The following is a 22,538-nucleotide window of genomic DNA, read 5'->3' as shown; positions in this document are numbered from 1 at the left end:
TTTAAAAATCATGCATGTCTTTTATATGCTGAAAACAATGCAAAAAAAAAACAAAAAAAAAAAACTACACTACACTAACAACAAAAATACTACGAGCCTGCTGCAGCACCGGTCTACTCTTCATAAAGATTTACATTTTCCCTTTCAGTATTCCAGGATGAAACTTCTCCCATACACAGGGCTTGTGTGTTTATGACATAGCTTGATGAACATATACTGCAAAATATATGAAATATACTATATGGATGTCATAATCAAAACATCGACATCTTTAAAATTTTCTACTAAAAGAAATAAATCAGTGCCTCTTATCAAAGATTGGTATTGCTTTCCTCCAATGGAGTCCCAAACAAATGCAATACTATTGTAGTTTTAAATTATGTTGCCAACTTGTGGTTGCCCATTTGTATCCTATATCTATATTGCGCTTGAATTTTTCTTTATCTGCTCGGTGTCATGAAAACATGGCCCAAGTTTGTAAACACACACAAAAGCAAACCAACGAAGACCCTGTAATAAAGTAACATTTCACCCATCATCTTTTAAATCAGCCCTTTTTTAATCCCTAAATTATGGAAAAAGTTCCCCTAATTTGCATAAAAAACATTGGCAATGGGAGCCTCTGATGCCAAGAAACACACAAAAAAAAATTCTCTGGTTGTTTAATCCTGATACCAGGTTAATAAAAAAAAAAAAAAAAGCCTAAAAATGAAATTATTTTGGTTAGTTTCACATATCTTTATCCTAAATTAGACCTTTTTGTACCTAAATTGCAAAAACTGCAGCCCATTTCCACAGAACCCTTTGATGCCATAGTAATAAAAAAATAATATTCAGTTTTTAGGCTCATCACATGGTCCCTTTTGTGCAAAACAATATGTAAAACGATCAAATATTATTTTTAACTGGTTTACCCACTGGTGGTGCAAAAAGCACTGGGGTCATTGGATAACAGAATTAAAAAATATCTTTAGGCTATTTTGGTCAGTTTCACCCATTTCCTTTCCCTATAATTCCCCTTTTTGTGTCCCTAAAACTCTTCGTGTTGTAGTATTGTTGGCAAATAGGAAAAAGTCTCGTGTTTATTGGCCCAAGTATGAGATTTAAGCAGAGATAAAAATGAATTGCACTGCTGGCAAATATTTGCAAGGGAGGGCTTTGGTAGCGTAGCTTCCAAAATTCTGGCGGCGGCATAAATTCTTACAATCACTAATTGTTTTTGTTTCTCAGAAAACAAAGTAGGAACTGTGAGCACAAAACAACAATTGGCAGCATATACATGCGAGTGACCTGCCGCGCACAAAGTACCACGTCTTAACAGCAGCACTTATGAGGAAAAAGATGTTGTACCCCACTATCCCTTACTATGCAGTTCCTTGCTCGCCAGTCCACAAGCGGTAGCGTCAAGCGTCCCTGCGCTTATATACTCCGTAGTCATGACGTCACTGCCTGATCTCGCGAGATTGTGACAAAGGTTAAGGAAAGCGGGCCGGCAAAAGGTAAGGAACTGAGTTTTTAAAAGGCTCTCCGGGACTGTGAGCTGTATGGTGGAAATTGAGTCTGTCCCACGCAAAGCATAACTGGGGAGGTATAAATGGTCTTTATTTGTAAAATCACTGGAATCTAAAACGGGGACGGTCTGGTTATATGCTCGGTGAGTTATAGCTTTTGTGACAACACTTTATAGACGTGGGTGAAAGCTTGCTTGCATACAGTGTTTAGGATATCGCCAGTAAAAATATATATGAATTGAGATACTATGGGGAGCACGGTAAATCATAGGATTATGCTAATCTGGTAAATAATAACTAGATCCTGGTGGGTACAACAACAGCACCCCTGTAGAGCATAGGGTGCAGCCAATACACACCCATTACACAATACTAGTAGGAACATACAAAGGCATAGAATCTAGCCTGATATTCACGAACTGCTATTAAAGAACATAATGCCTAACCAGTATATTAGGCCATAACTCCCAAAATAATATACAGATGTCTAGGAAAAATATTATGCATTCTAGCTTTACCCTAGCTCTAAACCCAATGTCCCAAAATAAAGTTCATAAAACTCAAACATCAACTTTCAGGCAAAACAACTTTATGTAGCCTTAGTCAGAATTGAATCCAGGACCTTAGCATTATCAAGGTAAGAACCACTATACCATTGTGTACCTTAGTGATATACAGTGGTGTGAAAAACTATTTGCCCCCTTCCTGATTTCTTATTCTTTTGCATGTTTGTCACACAAAATGTTTCTGATCATCAAACACATTTAACTATTAGTCAAAGATAACACAAGTAAACACAAAATGCAGTTTTTAAATGAGGGTTTTTATTATTTAGGGAGAAAAAAAATCCAAACCTACATGGCCCTGTGTGAAAAAGTAATTGCCCCCTGAACCTAATAACTGGTTGGGCCACCCTTAGCAGCAATAACTGCAATCAAGCGTTTGCGATAACTTGCAACGAGTCTTTTACAGCGCTCTGGAGGAATTTTGGCCCACTCATCTTTGCAGAATTGTTGTAATTCAGCTTTATTTGAGGGTTTTCAAGCATGAACCGCCTTTTTTAGGTCATGCCACAACATCTCAATAGGATTCAGGTCAGGACTTTGACTAGGCCACTCCAAAGTCTTCATTTTGTTTTTCTTCAGCCATTCAGAGGTGGATTTGCTGGTGTGTTTTGGGTCATTGTCCTGCTGCAGCACCCAAGATCGCTTCAGCTTGAGTTGACGAACAGATGGCCGGACATTCTCCTTCAGGATTTTTTGGTAGACAGTAGAATTCATGGTTCCATCTATCACAGCAAGCCTTCCAGGTCCTGAAGCAGCAAAACAACCCCAGATCATCACACTACCACCACCATATTTTACTGTTGGTATGATGTTCTTTTTCTGAAATGCTGTGTTACTTTTACGCTAGATGTAACGGGACACGCACCTTCCAAAAAGTTCAACTTTTGTCTCGTCGGTCCACAAGGTATTTTCCCAAAAGTCTTGGCAATCATTGAGATGTTTTTTAGCAAAATTGAGACGAGCCTTAATGTTCTTTTTGCTTAAAAGTGGTTTGCTCCTTGGAAATCTGCCATGCAGGCCGTTTTTGCCCAGTCTCTTTCTTATGGTGGAGTCGTGAACACTGACCTTAATTGAGGCAAGTGAGGCCTGCAGTTCTTTAGATGTTGTCCTGGGGTCTTTTGTGGCCTCTCGGATGAGTTGTCTCTGCGCTCTTGGGGTAATTTTGGTCGGCCGGCCACTCCTCGGAAGGTTCACCACTGTTCCATGTTTTTGCCATTTGTGGATAATGGCTCTCACTGTGGTTCGCTGGAGTCCCAAAGCTTTAGAAATGGCTTTAAAACCTTTACCAGACTGATAGATCTCAATTACTTTTGTTCTCATTTGTTCCTGAATTTCTTTGGATCTTGGCATGATGTCTAGCTTTTGAGGTGCTTTTGGTTTACTTCTCTATGTCAGGTAGCTCCTATTTAAGTGATTTCTTGATTGAAACAGGTGTGGCAGTAATCAGGTCTGGGTGTGACTACAGAAAAAAACCTCAGGTGTGATAAACCACAGTTAAGTTATTTTTTAACAAGGGGGGCAATCACTTTTTCACACAGGGCCATGTAGATTTGGAGTTTTTTTTCCTCCCTTAATAACGTAAACCTTCATTTAAAAACTGCATTTTGTGTTCAATTATTTTATCTTTGACTAATAGTTAACGGTTTTTGATGAGCATAAACATTTAAGTGTGACAAACATGCAAAAGAATAAGAAATCAGGAAGGGGGCAAATAGTTTTTCACACCACTGTATGCTGTGTATGAATAGTTTACATAACCTGGTATATGAAGTACACTAGTTCCTAGGGACCTTTAGCCTAGAGCTGGGCGATATGACCAAAAATTTATATCACGGTATTTTTCAAAATTATATCGGTGTCACAGTATTTGACGGTATTTTTTTTTCCATGCATGCTTAGGTGTTAACCCCATTTCCTAATAAATTAGAGGATAATTACTGCAGTATTGAAAATCAGAGTCAGGCAAGCGAAGGATCGGCAACAGAAAGTCATAAGGTAAATCAGGCAGGCTTAGTTTCCCAGGCAAGGCCGCAGACAACATAGCACAGGAGGAGGCGTTTGATAGCTTTAAATACCCCCAACGCATGCGCAGAACTGGCGCCGTCGGTGCATCGCGGATGTGCACGCTTTGACGCGCGCGAGACCGGGCCGCATGGGTGAGTACCCTGACACCCCGGTATTGCGGTATCTGAAAAATGAATATAGTTTAAAAAAAAAAAAAACACCGGTATTCGGTATTAAACGGTATATCGCCCAGCCCTACTTTAGCCCCAGTGATCACATGACAGTGACATCAAAACTTCCTTTGGCCACTAGCATCCACCTTGCCTAAAGCTGGTCCTACACATAAGGATCTCTTTGATTAACCAGGTCAACCCCAATAGTGTCGATATCTTTTCTCTCCCTTATTAAGTTATTAAGCTTCATATTTGCTTACCAGGAGAGTCCTAATAGGAGTCCTATTACTATCTGAATGAGTCCTGGGCATGTACTGATTCAGTATGCAGCACTTTGCAGAAAAGAAGAAGAAAATATTTGTGATTGAAAAAGCCATTATATCCGCTTAATAAAACACCCTGTGGGATGTCTCTTTTGTAAACCTGGGCTAGGCTATACTGTGGCTGTCATATGGTTAAATGTCCTTCTGGATCTAAGGATGTATGGAAAGCAAAGAATCTTCAAGCATCAGAGTATAAAATCTACAACTCTTCAACAAGTCTATGTAGGAGTGATTTACATGACTGATTAATAGCATCAGTGCAGATGTCAGTACCAGCCAAGCATATGTTTGCTTTCATTGTCTAACATGTAGCAAACTAATCAGATGTAATTGCTGATTAATTACTACTTGAAATTGCACTTATGATTTGTTACATTATGATTGCACTTTAACCTATGTTAACAAGTTGTCTCATGACCGCAAACACTTCTGAAATATCATGACCTGGACCAGCATTCTATTTAGGCCATGGAGGGCCAAAAGTCAGAAACAGCAATGTAATGTAATGGCTTGGATAACTAAAGGGGACCTGTCATCCTAAGGAATAACTCCAAATTCTTTTCTATTGTATTAGTCAGCCAAAACAAACTTCACTTACACTATATAAATAATATAAAACTTGTTCCCTTCAGTTTTGGGAATTACACAATTACAGCAAGCAGTCAGGCGCCACTTTGTGGACACTGTTATTAAGGCATGCTTTGTATCACCCCGGAATCTTGTGTATTGGAGACCTGATGCTCATGTCCATGCACATGCACTGGCTACAAAATTAGATGGTGAGGAGAAATGTGAGTGCTAAATGGAAAGTGAAAGTAATTGTCTCCCCTGCCTCTATGCCTAAGTAAGGCATTGAGGTGGGGCAAGGCAATACATAATTGACAGCTAGGATTTGTAGGAACCTCACAAAAAGCAATAGAACAAATAGAACAAAACTGCCCATCTGCCATCTGCACCATGGATTATATGCAGGTTAGTAATCCCCTCTGTTTTGTCGACACTTGACAACTGCTCAAAGCATATTGTAACAAAGAAACTGTGTGGTTATACCTGTCTAAACTTTTTCAGTTTTTGACTGCTTTCCTGGGACAGAAGCAGTAGCAAAGGTATAGAATTTAATTTAACTTACGTGCCGCTCTGCTCTGCTTCTGTTATTTTGTTATTTTGTTTCAGGATGCAGAACCACTCGTACAAAGAGTATACACACAAATCTACAACTTTCAAAAGTAAATACATTTACAAATAAAACACTGAAGAATGTAAGTTGTCTAGAATTGCATAGCGCTTATGTGCTACATTAAACTACACCTGTGCAACCTAGTTCAAGCTTGCTCAAGGATTGCCATTCACTGTGTAAATTCAACTTATTAAGTAAAGAACATCTTTAGTTTCTCCCCAACCTGTCTTTACTTCTTAAGTAACTTTGTTGTAATTTTATTTTTACATTTCCTTCACCCAAAAATTGTTTCTGCATGAACAAAGACTATGCAATTCTAGACAACTTAAAATATATAACGTTTTTCAGTGTTTTGATGATGTTTGTAGATGTATTTGCTTTTGAAAGCAGTAGCTGCATGTTTATATTATCTGTACTATTAGTTCTGACTCTTGAAACAATATAACAGAAACAGCTGATTTTCAGACCCCAAGCAAAATTGACTTCTGCTAAACAGTCAGAAATAGAGAACACACACCTTTTAACAGCTGTTTCATCTACTAGAAGTTTGCATGGAATTACATTTTCTTTCATTGTGCAAACACGGTTTTTGGGTGGGCATGTAAATTTTACTTTATTGTGCATGCATTTAGTCCCGGACTGCCATAAGGCTAATGCCAGAGAGGGCTGATACTTGGAAACCACACCAGCCCGGGGTACCTATGAGCCAGTGTCTCCTCTTCCTTCTTCTGTCTTTGCGCACTTGCACATGCGCAATAAGGTGAAAAGCCGAACTTTAACTTAAACAAAATAGTCGGCTTTTTCACTCTACTGCGCATGCACCGGCCCTGTGATTCAGAAGGAAGAGGAAATACTCGCAGCTACCCCTGGGCTGGTGCAGTTTTCTCCTAAAAGGAGCACCAGCCCAGGATAAAAAGGTAAGCGATTAAAGTCACTGGGGGGTGCCGAACATTTGGCACCCCCCAGTGATTTTTACCTTTCCTTCTCTTTTAATGCAAAAGAGCAAGCAACTCCTCTGTAGGGTGGGAACAGACAAAACAGAGTGTAACCATTGAAATTTCTTTCTTTCATTGATTGCTTTAAAGAATAAGTAAACCTACCTAAAATTACTCTAAACAGCCTCCAGAATTACCTACCTTTGTCCCAGCATTCTCTCTGACCTGGTTCCTCAGTCAGAAGGTATTCTTTTTCTTTGCTTTCTTGGGAAGAGTGAAGCCACGCCCCCACTTCCTGTTCAGCTCTCTCAGCAAAAAAAAAATGGCTAATGCACAGACTGGCTCCTGCTGCCTCCAGGCATGCACAGAAGGCTCTCCACTCCGACAACCTTGTCGAATTGATGAGAGAACTGAACAGGAAGTGGGGGCGGGGCTTCACTCTCACAAGGAGTAATTTTACTCAGAAAAAAAAAAAAAGGTTTACTTATTCTTTAAATGGGTCCTTATTGTCCTCTTATGGCTCCTGTTTACTTGAGTGGAAAACGCTGGCCAGTTTTGAACACTTTTTGGACTGAAAATACTATAGTGTGTGCCTGTAATAAGCACTGACTCCTGTGCTTGCTTGGGTACCATTTATGTGGATGTGTGTCAGGAGCTAGAAAGCAAATTTATGATCTCTCATAGTAACTTTCTGGTCTTTTACAACTTAAAGGAGAAAGGTAAAAACTAAATAAGCTTTATCAGAAAGGTCTATGTAAATATAGCCATAAGCACTCGCAGAAACGCTGCACTGACTTCTGTCAAAAGATTTGTTGTGTCTGTAATTCATGTGCCAGAGACATGCAGCTCTCTGCTCTCTCCCCTCTCCTGCTCCCCCTCCCTAAAGAATGCTAAGAACTCACTCCCCCCACCTTAAGAATGTGGATATGGGCCAATCAGCAGGAAGCTGACTCATAGTCTTACAAACTGAGCATGTACACTTGGTCTCAGTCTCGGTGCAGGAGTGAAGCATTATGGGAACTTTCTTTACAAAGCTCAGCAGTTTTTCTTCCTGTCTGACTTCTGATCATCTGAACAGGTGAAATATGGGGAGACTAAAAGGCACTATTGAGACAACTGAATGTATGCCTGCAGCTTGAGATTAACTATTAGCCTTTCCTTCTCCTTTAAAACAATGAAAACAATCCTTTGTGTGTACAAAGGATCCTGACATTTTAGCTTAACTCCCAGATCTTATGTTTGCTGTCCTTCTATATCTGAGCTGGCAGAGGCGTAAACAAAGCTGCAGCAGTCCGGGACGTAAGATGCTTGCAGACTCTGGATTTTTCACAAAGCCTAATGTTCCTTTAAGATCAATTTATTTTACGCTTTTGATAATAATACAACTCTGTTCTGCCATTAATGTCTTAATGCTTGTGTGTTCCAAAGTGAGAATAGCTTCTTATGTTTAGAATGAAAACTGCACAAAAAGCTTTTTATCTAATTAAAAATAATTGGGAAATGTTATTGTTCTCTTTCACAAGTGATGATATCCTGAATTGACCTTTCTGACAAATTTCAGGAACCTAAAGTTTTCTGAACTAACTCCAAATTTTATATTTAGACAATGTCTCTGCATTCAGGAAGAGGTGGACCACAAGCCCGAGGAGGTCCTGGAGCCCCCTTGCAGCCTTTTAGACCACAGAACCTAAGGCCTGCTCAGCCTCAGTCTTCAGGCCAGTACTGCTATGATCCACAAAGTACTCCACCTCCTCCGACATTCTCTAACATGCCAAACACAAATTACGTACCACCAAGACCAGATTATATGTCATATCCTCCGCCTGCTACTCCTGCAACGCAGAGTGCAATAAACCAATGTCTACCCAGGCCCCCTTTTCCAGTTAGGCAGAGTTATCCAATGCCTCCCTGTTTTCCTCCAGCTCCACCTGCATCTGCCCCAGGCAATCCACCAGCTGTAGTAACTCCTGTTGGACAGTGTCCGTATCCTTATATGATGCCACCAGTTATGCCACCCCCACCAATTATGCCTCCCCCATTACCCCATGTGCCCTATCAACCTCCATATTCTGCTGGATACCCTCCTCAACCTTTTCCTCCACCACCTCCATCACCACAACCAACACCAAGCTTTAACAGCTATCAGCAGGCGGCACCATCATTTCAAGGTAACAACCACTACAGACATGCAAGTCATGGGCAGTACCAGACAGAGAAGTCACAAACTGATCACAGAGTGCAGGAAAGAGGCAAACACTATGAAGATCATCGCCGCAGAGAGTACAGCCATAGTGACAGACACCGGTCTGAAAAGCATAGCGATCGGCGAGAGCGAGGCCGAAGCTCTGAAAGGTCACGAAGACTAGATGGCAGCCGTCACAGGTCAGATTATGAGTATAGAAGGGGACCATCACGTGGCAGAACTCCATCACGCCATCCAAGTTACGAAAGAAGCAGGTAATTAACAGTATCGATAAATATAATTTATATTTGCCTGGGGCAGAACCATGTACTCATTTTTTTTATATATGAGTTTAAGCAGTGTTATCATTTCTGTAAAAAAATGTACAGAAATGTAGAGAGAGAATGTTTTGTGCATTCTATACCCTGTTCTCTACATCTTATAAATAGGATACTGTATCATTTTTTATTTTGTTTGTCAGTAGGATGTTAGTCCAACACTAAATTCATACCCACTTAACATTTAATATTAAGGCACTCATTTTAATGTACATAATATATAGAGAGTAAGCACCTGTTTCAGATTATATAAAGTGTGTTAACGTTGGCAGAACCTAATTAAAGAATTTGATTTGAGCTGTTGACATTAATTAAAAGTAATGGTGAGATGATAATCAACAAACTTTATACTTAAAGGGACACAATGCTAAATCTTAGGCAAAAATGATTTTGGAGGATCATTATTTGTTTTAGTTGTAATTTCTTGTACATTTGATTACTTTTTCTTGGAACTGGCATTTTACCATCATGCATCTACTGCAAGGAGCCTCAAGCTAACTGGGTGTCTTTCCTTTCCACCTTGTAATAAACACAAATGCTGAATATTGTTAGTGCTTTTCTCTGGTCACGATATAATCTTGTACAATTGTCAGTATATGTACTGTATATACTCGAGAATAAGCCTAGTTTTTTAGCACCCAAAATGTGCTGAAAAAGTCACCCTTGGCTTATACTCGAATCGGGTGCCATGGGTCCCTCCAGACAAGCATCCTCTGTCCTTTGTGTGCAAATTAGTGCCCTGGCCTGCTCCCAAATTACCTTTTTGTTTTAGCTTGGTTGCTGATTAAGCTAGGGGGGGTAGTACTCTTAAGTTATCATTGTTGATACCATATTGTTTTTGTGGACCCTATTCTCCACTCATTTAATGTAATTTTATTGGTAGTTATTTTGATTATTGAAACTTAGCAGTAGCTGCTGCAATTCCCACCCTAGGCTTATACTCGAGTCAATACGATTTTCCAGTTTTCTTAGGTAAAATTTGGTGCCTCGGCTTATATTCAGATCGATTTATACTCGAGTATATATGGTATGTTGGGCAGATGATCGTGACTGATATCTAAGTACCGTGTATACCAAGTGGTTTGTTAATTGTTCATGTTTCAGAATTGTATCTGCTGATGCAGAATCATCCAGTGCATGGCGCCTGAACAATAAGAATAGCCTATAATATGCCTCTAAAAATGCCATAGGAATGAATACAGTGTGGTGAAATCTAACTATGGTTACTTCTGATTTCACACTTCCACACTAACAGGCATATTTGTTATAGTGTGTAAGTCAACATTAATAGTGATGTTTCCCAAGTCACCATGGCAGCACTTCGCCAACACTGGGTAATCCCCGCCCCTCTAGGTCACTGGACAGGAAAGCGTTAACACAGCATATAAGTATCCCCCCTCCCACAGCACTTAGTCTTTTTCCTGTCCAGGTCACTGGTGAGGCACTCCTTACCAGAGGGCGCGTTGGAGTCTCCAAGGAGAAGTCTGTGGAGATTCCAGGATGTGCCAGTATGGTTCGCTGCTGGAGGAAGCCACAGGGGTGCTGGTTGCCATGGAGTCGGCGGGTAAACATATGCCACGTGGTTGCGCCGCTGAAATGCAGAAGTACAGGCTCGCGTGCGTTCCACAGCACGGAAGTGGCGCGGAGGCGGATGTTGGCATGCTGAATGTGGCGCACGCCTCTGGCGTCATACTTGGCGCCTATTTTGGAATGGTGAGCGTCTGACTGAATCTCAACGACTTTAGTTTATGTAAGTCTACCTTGCTGTACCCACGTTTGTTGCATTTGGGAAGCATGAAACTTATAGATTTTCTTTCGGTGGCCTCAAGACAAGCACTGTGGCTGAAGCCTTGGATGGCTGATTCTTCTTCCAAATCTAATCTTTGCCAGTTAGCCTTCGAAGGTGAGATGTTGTTCGGGGAGAAGTTGGACTCTATCATTAAGAAAGCCTCAGGAGGTAAAAGTGTCTTTTTGCCCCAGGAGAAGAGGTACAAGAGTGAAAAGTCTACAGACTATCCGTGGGAGTGGTCCTTTCGGAGCTCAAAGTTTTCCGGGTCTGAAAAGTCGTATGCCAGACAGTCAAGCTGGAGGTCCAGACAGGGTGAAGGAAGACAGACAGACAGGCAGAAAGAGCTCGGCTTTCACTCCAACTTCAGGAAAATCACAATGAAGTTCAGCCGGTCCAGACTTTAAAGATAGGTGCAAGGTTGCAGCTTTTTCATGGAGTCTGGGCCTCAGCAGTAAGAGATTCCTGGGTCTTAAAGGTTGTCCAAGAAGGGTATCGGCTAGAATTCCAGGAAAGACCCAGAAGAAATGTTTTTCGGAAATCTATACCTCCAAAAATTCCGCAAGCAGAAGTAATTTTTCAGGAATATGTGGATGCGCTCAGAGAATCAGGGGCAGTGGAGGAAGTTCCTCACTCGTCCAGGAGATCCGGGTTCTACTCAAAGCTTTTTCTGGTACGGAAGTCCTCAGGAGCCTTCAGACCGGTTATTGATCTCAGACCGTTGAACCAGTTCATCCATTGCAGACTGTTCAAGATGGAGTCCTTGGCTTCCATAATCCTCGCAGTTCCTCCGAAAGCATGGTTATTAAACCTCGACTTAAAAGATGCCTATTTCCAAGTGACGGTCAGTCGGTGGATTGTCTCCTGTATCGTTTTGGCTTATCAGTTGGCTGGCAGGGAGATCCCAGGGGATCTTAAGGCACATTCCACCAGAACAATGGCTACATCCTGGGAGGCAGAAGCCATGGCTCCGCCAGAAGCGATCTGCAAGGCAGCTAGATGGACTTCTGCATCTACCTTTATTCGGCACTATAAGCTGGATGTGTTGCAGTCCCAGGAAGCGAGATTTGGGAGGAAAAATTTTCAGGCAGTCGTTCCCTGAACGTTCTGGAATAAATTGATTAAGCAGCCTCTGCTGTCGCTCCCTTCTTTTTTTTACCTTGGGGAATTCCCAGTGTTGGTGAAGTGCTGCCATTGTGACTTGGGAAATAGAGAAATCTTATTTTCTTACCATAATTTTTATTTCCAAGTCACTCTTCATGGCAGCATTCACCAACTTCCCTCCCTTCAGATGCTTGGTTACTAAGACTAGGTGCTGTGGGAGGGGGGATGCTTAAATGCTGTGTTAACGCTTTCCTGTCCAGTGACCTAGAGGGGCGGGGATTACCCAGTGTTGGTGAATGCTGCCATGAAGAGTGTCTTGGAAATAGAAATTACGGTAAGAAAATAAAATTTCTCTATTTCCTATAGCAACCAATTGGGTCTTTGCTTTTGATTGTAGACTATTCAATTCTATGTGCTGTGCTATGGACCGTTGATGTTGGCTTACACACTATAATAAATATGCCCCTAAATATTCTTGGTTAGATGGGAGAGGTGAGATTTTTGGTAAACAGATGGCTGAAACGCCACAACCTTAAACATCGCTATGGCACAGTGCACAGCTCTTACAGTAGGGGATGGTATAACCTGCTTGGTCAAATGGCAGATGTCATTTTGGGCTAAACCGATGACAAGGATAAGACTGGCACCTTTAAACACCGCTAGGTGTATATTTTGTTTGCCACAATGTGCTGCCATTAGTTAGTTACAGATTGCTAGGTGCATGTGTTTTTGGTCATACCCTAAATTCTTATTGTTGTTCTGTTGTGGGTAGGGGAACTTTACATAAAAGAAGTAGTTGCTAACCTTCTCCTGAATAAGAGGACATTTCCTGAAAAGTTTTGTTGTATTGATCTTTTTATAATAATTATTGTATGCAATATTTTTTATCTGAAGTAGGTGATTGCTAATAAAACAGTTATAATGAACTCTACTTGTCTGTTCTATTTTCTCATTTTGTCTTGTGTAATTTTAAATTGCAAATGAGACCAGTGGACTTGAAATATTTAGTTCATAATGTTTTTATCTGCTGCATTTTTTTTCAATAGCTATTTTCTTTTTCTGTCATGTAGCCGAGAGAGACACCGGCATAGAGAAAGCCGAAGATCAACATCTACTGAGAGAAGTTATAGAAAGAGGCCAAAAAGGTATTAGTGTGTAAATTAAAACCATATAAACTTAGATAGATATGTGAACATTGTTAGCTTGTATACGTATTCATCATTATATAGGGCAGCTTAGTTTTGACCTTATGTATTTTCTTATGAACAGACATGCTAAAGAAATTAATATTTCATCTTTTTTTGTAGAGACAGTACAATTTAAGGGTGTAGCTTAAAGGAGACAAAAAGGTAAAATCACTAGAATGTACCAAGTTAGGCACACCTCCCAGTGCCCAGTTATTTTAGTTACTTGCCTTCTACCCTGTGCTCCTCTTTAAAAATTCATTAGCCCTGTGTACTGTTTGCTGAGTTTTACAAAAGTTAGAGAATTCTGTATTGCAAATGCACCGTCTTAGAATTGGCACAGGGGCACCTGAGGTATACTCTGGTATGCTTCAGGCAAGTATAGTCTATTGGTTTCTTTCTCTCTTGTCTATTCTTTTCTTCCTCCTCTCTTTTCCTGTAATTTGTATATTGTCGCAGGCTCTTATTCTGTTAACTATGCTGGTGTAAAATATGAATTAAAAATAAAACAAACAAAAAAAACTAAACACTGGGGAGTGCCTAAAGGTCCCTTAGACCGATTCGGCAGCTAATCGGTCCGTGTATGGGCACTACCGATGGGCCTGTCCGACCGATATCTGGGCTGAAATCGGCCAGATCTCGATTGGGCAGGTTAAAAAATCTAGTCGGATCGGGGCCGCCTTTGCCTATACCCGCGGTAATAATTCGATCGTTTGGCCTCAGGGCCAAACGATTGAATTAGTCTGCATTCTCCCGATATCGCCCACCCGTAGGTGGGGGATATCGGGAGAAGATCCGCTTGCTTGGCGACATCGCCAAGCGAGCAGATCTGAAGGTGTATGGGCACCTTATCAACCTCTGGTGATTTTACATTTTCTTCTCATGTAGGTATCAAGTCAGTATATAAAGTATCAAGGCAGCCTTGGCCCCTGATACAGACAGTAAATTATACCTTTGCTGTATTTTAGCAAAATTAGCTTGGGCAAAAACCTTAAAGGAACAGTAACACCAAAAAGTTAAAGTGTATAAAAGTAACAACAATATAATGTACTGTTGCCCTGCATTGCTACAACTGGTGTGTTTGCCTCAGAAAGACTACTATAGTTTATATAAGTTAGCTGCTGTGTAGCCATGGGGGCAGCCATTCAAAGGAGAAAAGGCACAGGTTACTTAGCAGATAACAGACAAACCCCCATTATATGGGGCTTATCTACTAGTTATCTGCTATGTAACCTGTGCCTTTTCTCCTTTTTTCCAGCTTGAATGACTGCCCCCATGGCTACACAGCAGCTTATTTATACAGTAGCTTTTCTGTAGCAAAAAAAACAGTTTTTTTGCAGAACAACAGCACATTATATTTTAATTACTTTAAATCACTTTCATTTTTTGATGTTACTGTTCCTTTAATGGCAAAACTTCTAACCTACCTGCTTCTTTGTCAGTCATATTTTGTGTAAGTAAATGAGTGTAGACTGGGCTTCAAATAAATTGCTTAGTGAAGAGACTTTGAGCCCTTCTTGTCTGGCACTGGCACAAAATGTGTTCTCCCCAGGCATTCGGGACCCTTTATCAATACAAGGAAACTAGTGCTTTATATCTGTATTTCAAATAACTCTTCTATACCATACAACCAATTGAATTGCACTATGCTAATCAAGTTTCTTTCTGTTTCAAGTCCATCACCATCAAGCAGAGAGCATAAAAGATCTCGTTGGGAGGAAGACAATGAATCTCTATCAGAGAGCTCTTCAGCAAAAGAAAAGTCCAGCATTTCTTTTAAAGAGAAGGATTCTCTAGATGAAAACCTATTGGAAAGAAATGAGGAAGAAGATGAAGAATTGCTTAAACCAGTGTGGGTTCGTTGCACCCATTCTGAGAGTTACTACACTAGTGACCCCATGGATCAAGTTGTAAGTATTCCAAATTTAATCTAATTTCAGATTTATTTTTATTTATTTTTGGGGGGGACTGGGTACATTTATGTTTTAATTTAACTTTTAGTGGCCCATTCATGAAAGCACACATTTTTGTGTGGTTTAAAGCACAATTGGAAAAAATTCTGAGTAACCATGATATGAAAAAAGGTTTGAGCTGCACAGTGAGCCATTGAGCCATTAAGCACAGAAGGATCAAAGTCAGAAAGGTTTTCCCGCCGTTTCCGATCATTCAGATACGAAAATTTTGTGACTTTCGGATCGCCAATACAATATTATCGTGACTATTACGATTTTTCCGTAAGCGTTTTCGTGACATTTCCGATCATCTGAAATTATCGTATATAATTTTACCCATTTTGGGATTCAAACTCTTACTTTGATGAATGTGCCCCTTAGCGTCTTATTGATTTTGGGCTTCCAATATGTTAGGCACCCTATTGAATTAAACTGGGTGAAATTGGGTGTGGTGGCAATCTTGTCCAGTCTGGTGTTCAGTTACATTTAGTGCAGACATATTTTTTTGCATGTTTAGTATCTGTTTAATAATATTGAACATTGCGTTTTTTGCTACTTTTAGTTTTTACTTTTGTGTGTTTGTTTAGTGCTCTTCTTGACTAAGTAAACCTGGTACATATTCCTGATGTTTGTCTTGAGTTTTAATGATTTTTAAGATTTATGAATTTCAATATTTTGTGTTAACAAAAGTTCTGTTTTTTTTTTTAAGTATTAGAAAAACCTGCAGTGGTAAGCTCTATTTTATTTCTTTCAGGGGGCATCACTCTACACTGCCTCTGGTGGTATTCATCTTTTGTTTTGTTTTACCTTAAGAGGCTTCCTCTCTCCTTTTGGGAGAGTTATTGGTACTTAATTGTTTTGTGCACAAAAAGGATTCCTGTGCCGTATTTTCATTTTGTGGGAAATGCATGTAAATGTGCTCACGGTACTAAAACTTAGTGGAGTACTGTAGGGCAGTTTTGGACAGTTTCTGGCACAGGGTTTCTTTGAGCCCTGCATAAATGCACACCAATTGACTTGCACAGCTGTCATCTGCAGGCTCTTGTCAGGCAACAACTGCCTAGAAATGTGCGCCCATTGAGGTTAAATTCAATGGTGTGCTTTGATGTTGTGCTTTGATTTTGGGCTACTTAAAAAAAAAAAATGTCTCTCAAAGTACCTGAAAGTGTGTCGTTACTCACAATATATCTCTCTGGCCCAAGTCTAAGGGGTACATTCATGAAAACTCGAGTTTGAATCCCAAATGGGATAAATTCGGATTGGATACGATAACTTAAGATCGCAAATATCACGAATATGCTTACGAAAAAATCGTATCAGTCACGATAATAACGTATTGGTGATCCGAAAGTCACAAAATTTTCGTATCTGAATGATCATAAAATGCAGCAAAACCTTTCCGACTTTGATCCTTCTGTGCATGATTTTGGAAGCCTCCCATAGGAATCAGTGGCACTGTGCAGCTCCAACCTGGCCCAAGGAAAGTCACGATACCGAAGCTTGAATGAATCCGAAACTTTCGTATACGGTGTAACAATACGATTTTGTCGCAAAGGTCGCGAAAAATACACTGAAAATACACCACTCGGAGCGTTCGTGTATTAGTAAATGTGCCCCTAAGATTTATGATTGAGGATATTTCATGATGAGAAAAATGATTCTCACTTTTCCTACCACACGAGAATCTAGAGACTCCACATGGGCAAGTGAGGATCCAAAACTGGACTCCAATAAGGGGCCAGTAAGACCAGAACTGGCCAGGCCAGGAAATTAACCATCATATATCATATATATATATATATATATATATATAATATATCTATATCTATATCTATATCTATATCATAAGACATACTTGTAACCAGAAACAGACCAGGCAAGATGGGGATCAAGAACCAGGAGTATAGCATATCCAGGAAACAAAGCACCTAGGAACAAGGAGACTTGGCCGTCATCGGGCAGTGAGTGTGTGTGTAGGCTGCATCATAAATAATCATTCATTGTGTGTTTTTGGTAGGTGTTGAGTTGGGGTTCATTTCATTTTTTTTTTTAAATTGCTAACTATACAGATCATTTAGAGTATGTATTAAAAAAAATGCTGGATGGAACTGCACACTGTTAAAGGGACAGAGTCATATACTTCTGGATGTTTCTGACAGTCATATTTAAAATTTTTCTTTTTTATTCTGTACCAAAACATTGCTGCATGAAGTTATTTCCACATCGGTCTTTATATCTAACTGTCATTTTCCTATTTATCTAGTTATGTCAATGACTACAAAAATAATAATTGAGAGAGTAATTAATTTACTATTTTTTTTTTATACAAGGCTTTACAGCTACTATGCCTATAACTCTGAATGAAGGCTGTTTTAGACTACATACTTGGTTTCTGTTCATAGCTGTTTTTGCAAGCTTGTTCAGAATCTGTCAAAATAAATTCATACAGGGAGTGCCTTGGTGCTTTGTTGCTTTAAATTTTGCAATGATAAACCCTAGGATATGTTCTTTTGAAGATGTGTCCACCAAGAGCCATTGCTGTAAAACCATTGTGCAATTACTCATTATTTTGCAACTCCTTCACAGGGAGACTCCACAGTGGTTGGCACAAGCAGACTACGTGATTTATATGACAAGTTTGAAGAGGAGCTTGGAAAGCGTCAGGCAACAGCTAGAGCTGCCAGGCCAGCATGGGAGCCGCCAAAGACCAAATTAGATGAGGATCTAGGTAAGAATACAGCAAATTGATGCACAGAGAAAAATTCTCTTTGAATCTGGCCCACCTAAATCACTGTACAGGGCAAGCTATATGCTCTAGCTAAGATGTCCGATAAATTATTATTTAAAAAGGTAAAAATACTGATCTTGTGCAGATTTTGGAGAGATACCATAAATATCAGTGTTTTCTTTTTTCCTCAAGAAGCAGGTGCATGGTTCAGATGTAGAGAACTGCACTTTGCAATATAGTAAACAACCAAAAAAGTCTTAAATAGAAATAATTATTCCATTTTTAAATATAACTTGTGAGTGAGATCAGATGTACAGACAGTTCTTTTACATGAATAAAGTATGTTTATTACATACAATATTAGACAATATTAGGCTTCCCGTGCTGCTCCTTCCTTCGCCCTATCGCTGTAGTTCAATTGACAGGAAGCCAAGTTTTAGCAGGTATTTTCTATTAAAGCATTTAAAATACTAAGTGGTTTGCAGGATAGGGCAGTTATTGGTGCTGGATAGAATAGCTTTTTTACTTAAAAAATGTTAGTGTTACTTTTCCTTTAAACAAAACAAAACCTTTGCCACACATACTAATTACTACACAAGCTGCTTTCCTTTTCTGCTACCGATTCCCATACTGGGATTCCTGGCTAAACCCAAACACATTTGGGCACATCTGACAAAATCCAAATAAATTTAACACAGCTGCTGTGGTTCAACTTTAAAACACATCTGACATCCAGTGTTGAATGAATTGCAAATTCATTTTTAGTGCAGAAAACTGCTGGTATGTATATATGCACTGTAGCATTCCTAGTGATTATGCTAGAACTGTGTTGATTAGCTCCTGGGCACATACAGTTTTCTTTTATAGAAGACACAAACTGACCCTCTTACAGATTTACATCAGCACACTGAATGCAATGGCAGTGGACAAGCAGGGATGACCTTCATTTTGCAGCATGCTTTGTCATTATAAATGTTTGTTGGCATATTGGTACATTTTGCAACTGTAACATTACTTTTACCAAATTAAAAAAAAAAATCAGTAAACTGTACGGACACAAGCTAAAAGTACATAATGTACATAGGAATTATGTTTTGTCATTCTTTGCTGCCTTTGATTAACTAGGTTTAATAAGACGTTTCCCAATTGTTTCTGTACTGGGCATTTCAACCATTTGTAAAATAAATTGAATATTTAACAGTAAGCCAGGTATGTAAAGCATTCGTTAAAATATGTATCCCTAAGTAAGCCACTGATGGATAGGTTTGTCTTTTCTGGTAAAAAAAAAAAATATTGTCCTTCCTATATTTAATCTTTCCTTCCTGTTAATAGCATTGGCATCAAGTAACATAAAATAATACGGCCAGGGTGTAACCCTACTGTTGGATGGTCATTTATTAACACTGGGTAAATTTGCCCATGGGCAGTAGCCCATGGCAACCAATTTTTGTTCTATCATTCATTTATTCATTATTCTACCTGCAGCTGGCTGGAAAAGTTTAATTGATTGCTTTTGGTTACTGCCTATGGGCAAATCTGCTCAGCGTTGATAAATGAGTCCCCAATATTCCATAATCGGGGGTGCATTTGCCTTTGCAGGCCCCTTCCTTGGGTACTGGGGGATTTGCATCATGCTTTTATTACTTGGGGTATTTTGAATCTACAGTTCTTCCTGCTGAATATTATTTTCATTACTTCTTTTAAAAGGGAACTCTGACTTTCAAACCAAAATTTGTTCAAGATGCTCACACAAAAAAAACCCTAATATAGCTATCACTGTCATTTGCTCCTTCAAAAAGTATGAGTAAATACCATTTTTATATGCTGAAACCTCGTCTCGTATGATATTCGGTGCGTGTATGGCAGCGAGGAGACCAATATCACAGAAGGCTGCAGATATCGGATGACTCGCTGATCAGGCCATTGATGGCGCCCAAGCAAAATCTACGTTCAGGGTTGAATCGGCATAAGGAGGTAGAATTCCTATTGTTTCTACCTCCATATCTGACGATTCAGCCCTGAACGTCAGTGGAGGGTTGGAACGATCTTTTGTGTGACAGATGGTCACTAAAGTATAGTGGTCCAAATTAATGAAAGTCCCCTTATCTGGAGAACACCAGGTCCTGAGCAGGTCTCATACCTTTATGCGTATATGATATAAATTATGAAAATACAAACAGTGTGATTCTTCTGGCTATGTTTGGTAAGATGTTTTTCATTTTTCATTTACCAATGTCAGTAAGAAAATAAGTCTGTTTTGTTTAGGCTCTGGGACAGTTATGTGGCCACAATGACTCTACCTATCCTTCTTTAACTTTTATGTGTTTTTTACTATACATCAGGAATAAAGAAGTATTCTCAGATGGTGAAATGTAATATTTCCTTATTTAAAGATACAGTTAATACTTTAACATATTTCAGTGATTGTTGGTGTTGCAGCTTACATTGGTGATTTTCTGACCCCTTCATGGTACTCCAAAGGTTTGGTAGTATGCAGGAACAGTGCACTGTTGCTATGTAAGCTTTCTATTTATATCTATAGATGGAACTTGATTGCAACCTTTGAATAATAGGATCCTCTTTAGCTATACAAAAAACTTTGAAGACATAAAAGCTTTGCTTTATGAAACTGGTTGTTTTTTTTTTTTTTTAAAGAACCTTGTTATCATGTATACTTTGCCACACTATGCAAACCTTTTTCTTTTTCCTTGCTGACATCAGCTGTACTGACTATTATCCCACCAATCTGCTGATGGTTTCAAAACAGGACCTGGAGAGTAACAGGGAGTTAATGTTCTTGATATTAAGCCTGTTCCACATGAAATATACAGCGTAAGGAATGCATTGCTGACAGGCTGAGAAGGGACAGTCAGGTTGGCAAAACAGTCAGGTTTATGAACTTCAAGTAACAATTACTACAATAGCAAACCTGTCGGCAAAAAACCATCAACACGACCTATAGGTAACTTTTTATGTAGATTCATATTTTGTAAGGCAGTTTTTTCGTGTCAGTATCACTTTAAGAATTGTTTTTTTTTTTTTTTTTCCTTACCTTGTCTTGGTGTTACGCCTATAGCTCAGGGGTTCTGCTTTTTCCTTTTTCTTTTCATATGCTGTATATTAACCCTGGGAGGCTCCCACCCTATTTGGGTTAATTTAGTACAAGGTTTAGTAAACATTGAGTGCATCAAGACGTTGGATGGTGATTCTTTTTTCATTACGGGAAGTGCTAAGGAGCCTTGGGTATAAAGCTCTGTTGTGTAGTGAAATAAAACCATTTCAGATGTATGTGTCCTAGTGCAGGAGCTGTGCATTCTTCCACCTCAACACTTGCATAGTCCTTTACTGAAAGAGACAGGTGCCACACTAGGGACAGAAAATTTGAAAGCTGGTGCAGTCTCTGATGCGACTTCCTAATAATGCAGCAAGTGGGCAGCATGTTGCTGATAAAACTTTTTATTTCTTACCGTGATAAGTGAGTTACAGTGGTTATTTTGCAAACGGTGCCCCAAGGTATATATTAACCATAGGCAACTTTAGAACTACAAATTCCCAGCACCCTCCATTGCCTGCCTGAAACATTTACAGTGCCAGTGCATACATGCAAGCCAGCTTCCATTAATTCTACAGGCAAAAATCGCAATTGAGCTTCTCTGCATTTTTTAGTTCAAAATGTTCTCTCACATCTCTCTTATGTGACAGTACATTTTTATGGAATTGTGTTATTTTTTTCCTTTGGGAGCAGTGACATTGGTAAGCTGTATTTTGCTGTGTTTGTAGCTTGATTTTTAAATCCAGTACAATATTGTGTTAGGATTATGTCAGTGAGTCACATCTATTTCCTGGGCTTCATGCCCTCTTTTTCTGTACTGAAGTAGTAAATATGTGTCCCATTTTAGATGTGACAGTTCTGATGAATCGCTTGTTCTATTAATTCAACAGAGAGTTCCAGTGACTCGGAGTGTGAAACGGATGATAGTTGCTCCAGCAGTTCAGATTCAGAGGTGTTTGATGTAATCGCAGAAATAAAAAGGAAAAAGGCACACCCCGATCGTCTTCATGAAGAGCTCTGGTATAATGACCCTGGGCAGGTTTGTATATTTGTCATATCTCCCACATGTCCAGCCTTGCAGGGCTTTCTGGATGTAGTTCTAAAGAAAATTAATCATATTGTGCTTGTACAGAAGCCAGCAGACACAATCTGTGTGCAGTCTGTGGACCTGCGAACAGTGTGTGTTTTGTGGCTGTTCAGAAATACAAGCAAAACAGTTTTTTACTCCCCAGGCAGTTGAGCCCTGTAAAATCCTTTACAGTGCTTGTTAAAATTAAACCAATGACAAGTGTCACTCTAATTTATACTTTTGCAGCTCTGTTGATAGCTGTTGGTGAACAAAGAAAGAAAACTATATGGTTAGAACCCATATGACTGTGTCTGCTCCAGTTTCTTTCCCATGGTAACCACTGACAAGTTTATTAGCATTGTCCAAGCTGTAAAGGTCACATAGGAAGTATAAATAAAGGCATCTCATACCTTCAGTTCTCTTCATATTATGCTCTTCATCATATTCACTTAAA

At 39.5% G+C, this 22,538-nt stretch overlaps 2 protein-coding genes across 12 annotated transcripts in view; one reads left to right on the top strand and one right to left on the bottom strand.

Moving 5' to 3' along the window:
* The window catches only part of c5orf22 (chromosome 5 open reading frame 22), a 57,419-nt gene extending 55,976 nt beyond the window's left edge, over positions 1 to 1,443 (bottom strand). For 5 of the 9 annotated variants that reach the window (XM_031903331.1, XM_031903330.1, XM_031903332.1 and 2 more), the window contains exon 1: positions 1,366 to 1,425. The gene's annotated coding sequence lies outside the window, so the exon portion shown is untranslated. Of the gene's footprint in view, positions 1 to 1,350 lie in introns of all 9 variants that reach the window. The other 4 variants (XM_031903334.1, XM_031903335.1, NM_001011092.1 and 1 more) reach the window with 4 other exon arrangements.
* A 14-nt stretch (positions 1,444 to 1,457) lies between these two features.
* drosha (drosha ribonuclease type III) overlaps positions 1,458 to 22,538 on the top strand; it is a 130,673-nt gene continuing 109,592 nt past the window's right edge. The window contains 6 exon segments of one of the 3 annotated variants that reach the window (NM_001113680.1): positions 1,458 to 1,499; positions 8,293 to 9,146; positions 13,170 to 13,244; positions 14,959 to 15,193; positions 17,822 to 17,963; positions 21,906 to 22,054. In NM_001113680.1, the coding sequence (NP_001107152.1) occupies positions 8,296 to 9,146; positions 13,170 to 13,244; positions 14,959 to 15,193; positions 17,822 to 17,963; positions 21,906 to 22,054 (1,452 nt within the window). In that variant the 5' untranslated portion in view covers positions 1,458 to 1,499; positions 8,293 to 8,295. 3 annotated transcript variants of the gene reach the window in all.

Source organism: Xenopus tropicalis, chromosome 6 (assembly GCF_000004195.4).
Source record: "Xenopus tropicalis strain Nigerian chromosome 6, UCB_Xtro_10.0, whole genome shotgun sequence".
NCBI classification, from domain to species: domain Eukaryota; kingdom Metazoa; phylum Chordata; class Amphibia; order Anura; family Pipidae; genus Xenopus; species Xenopus tropicalis.
Note: the sequence above shows the minus strand (reverse complement) of the source record. Positions and strands in the feature narration are given on the sequence as shown.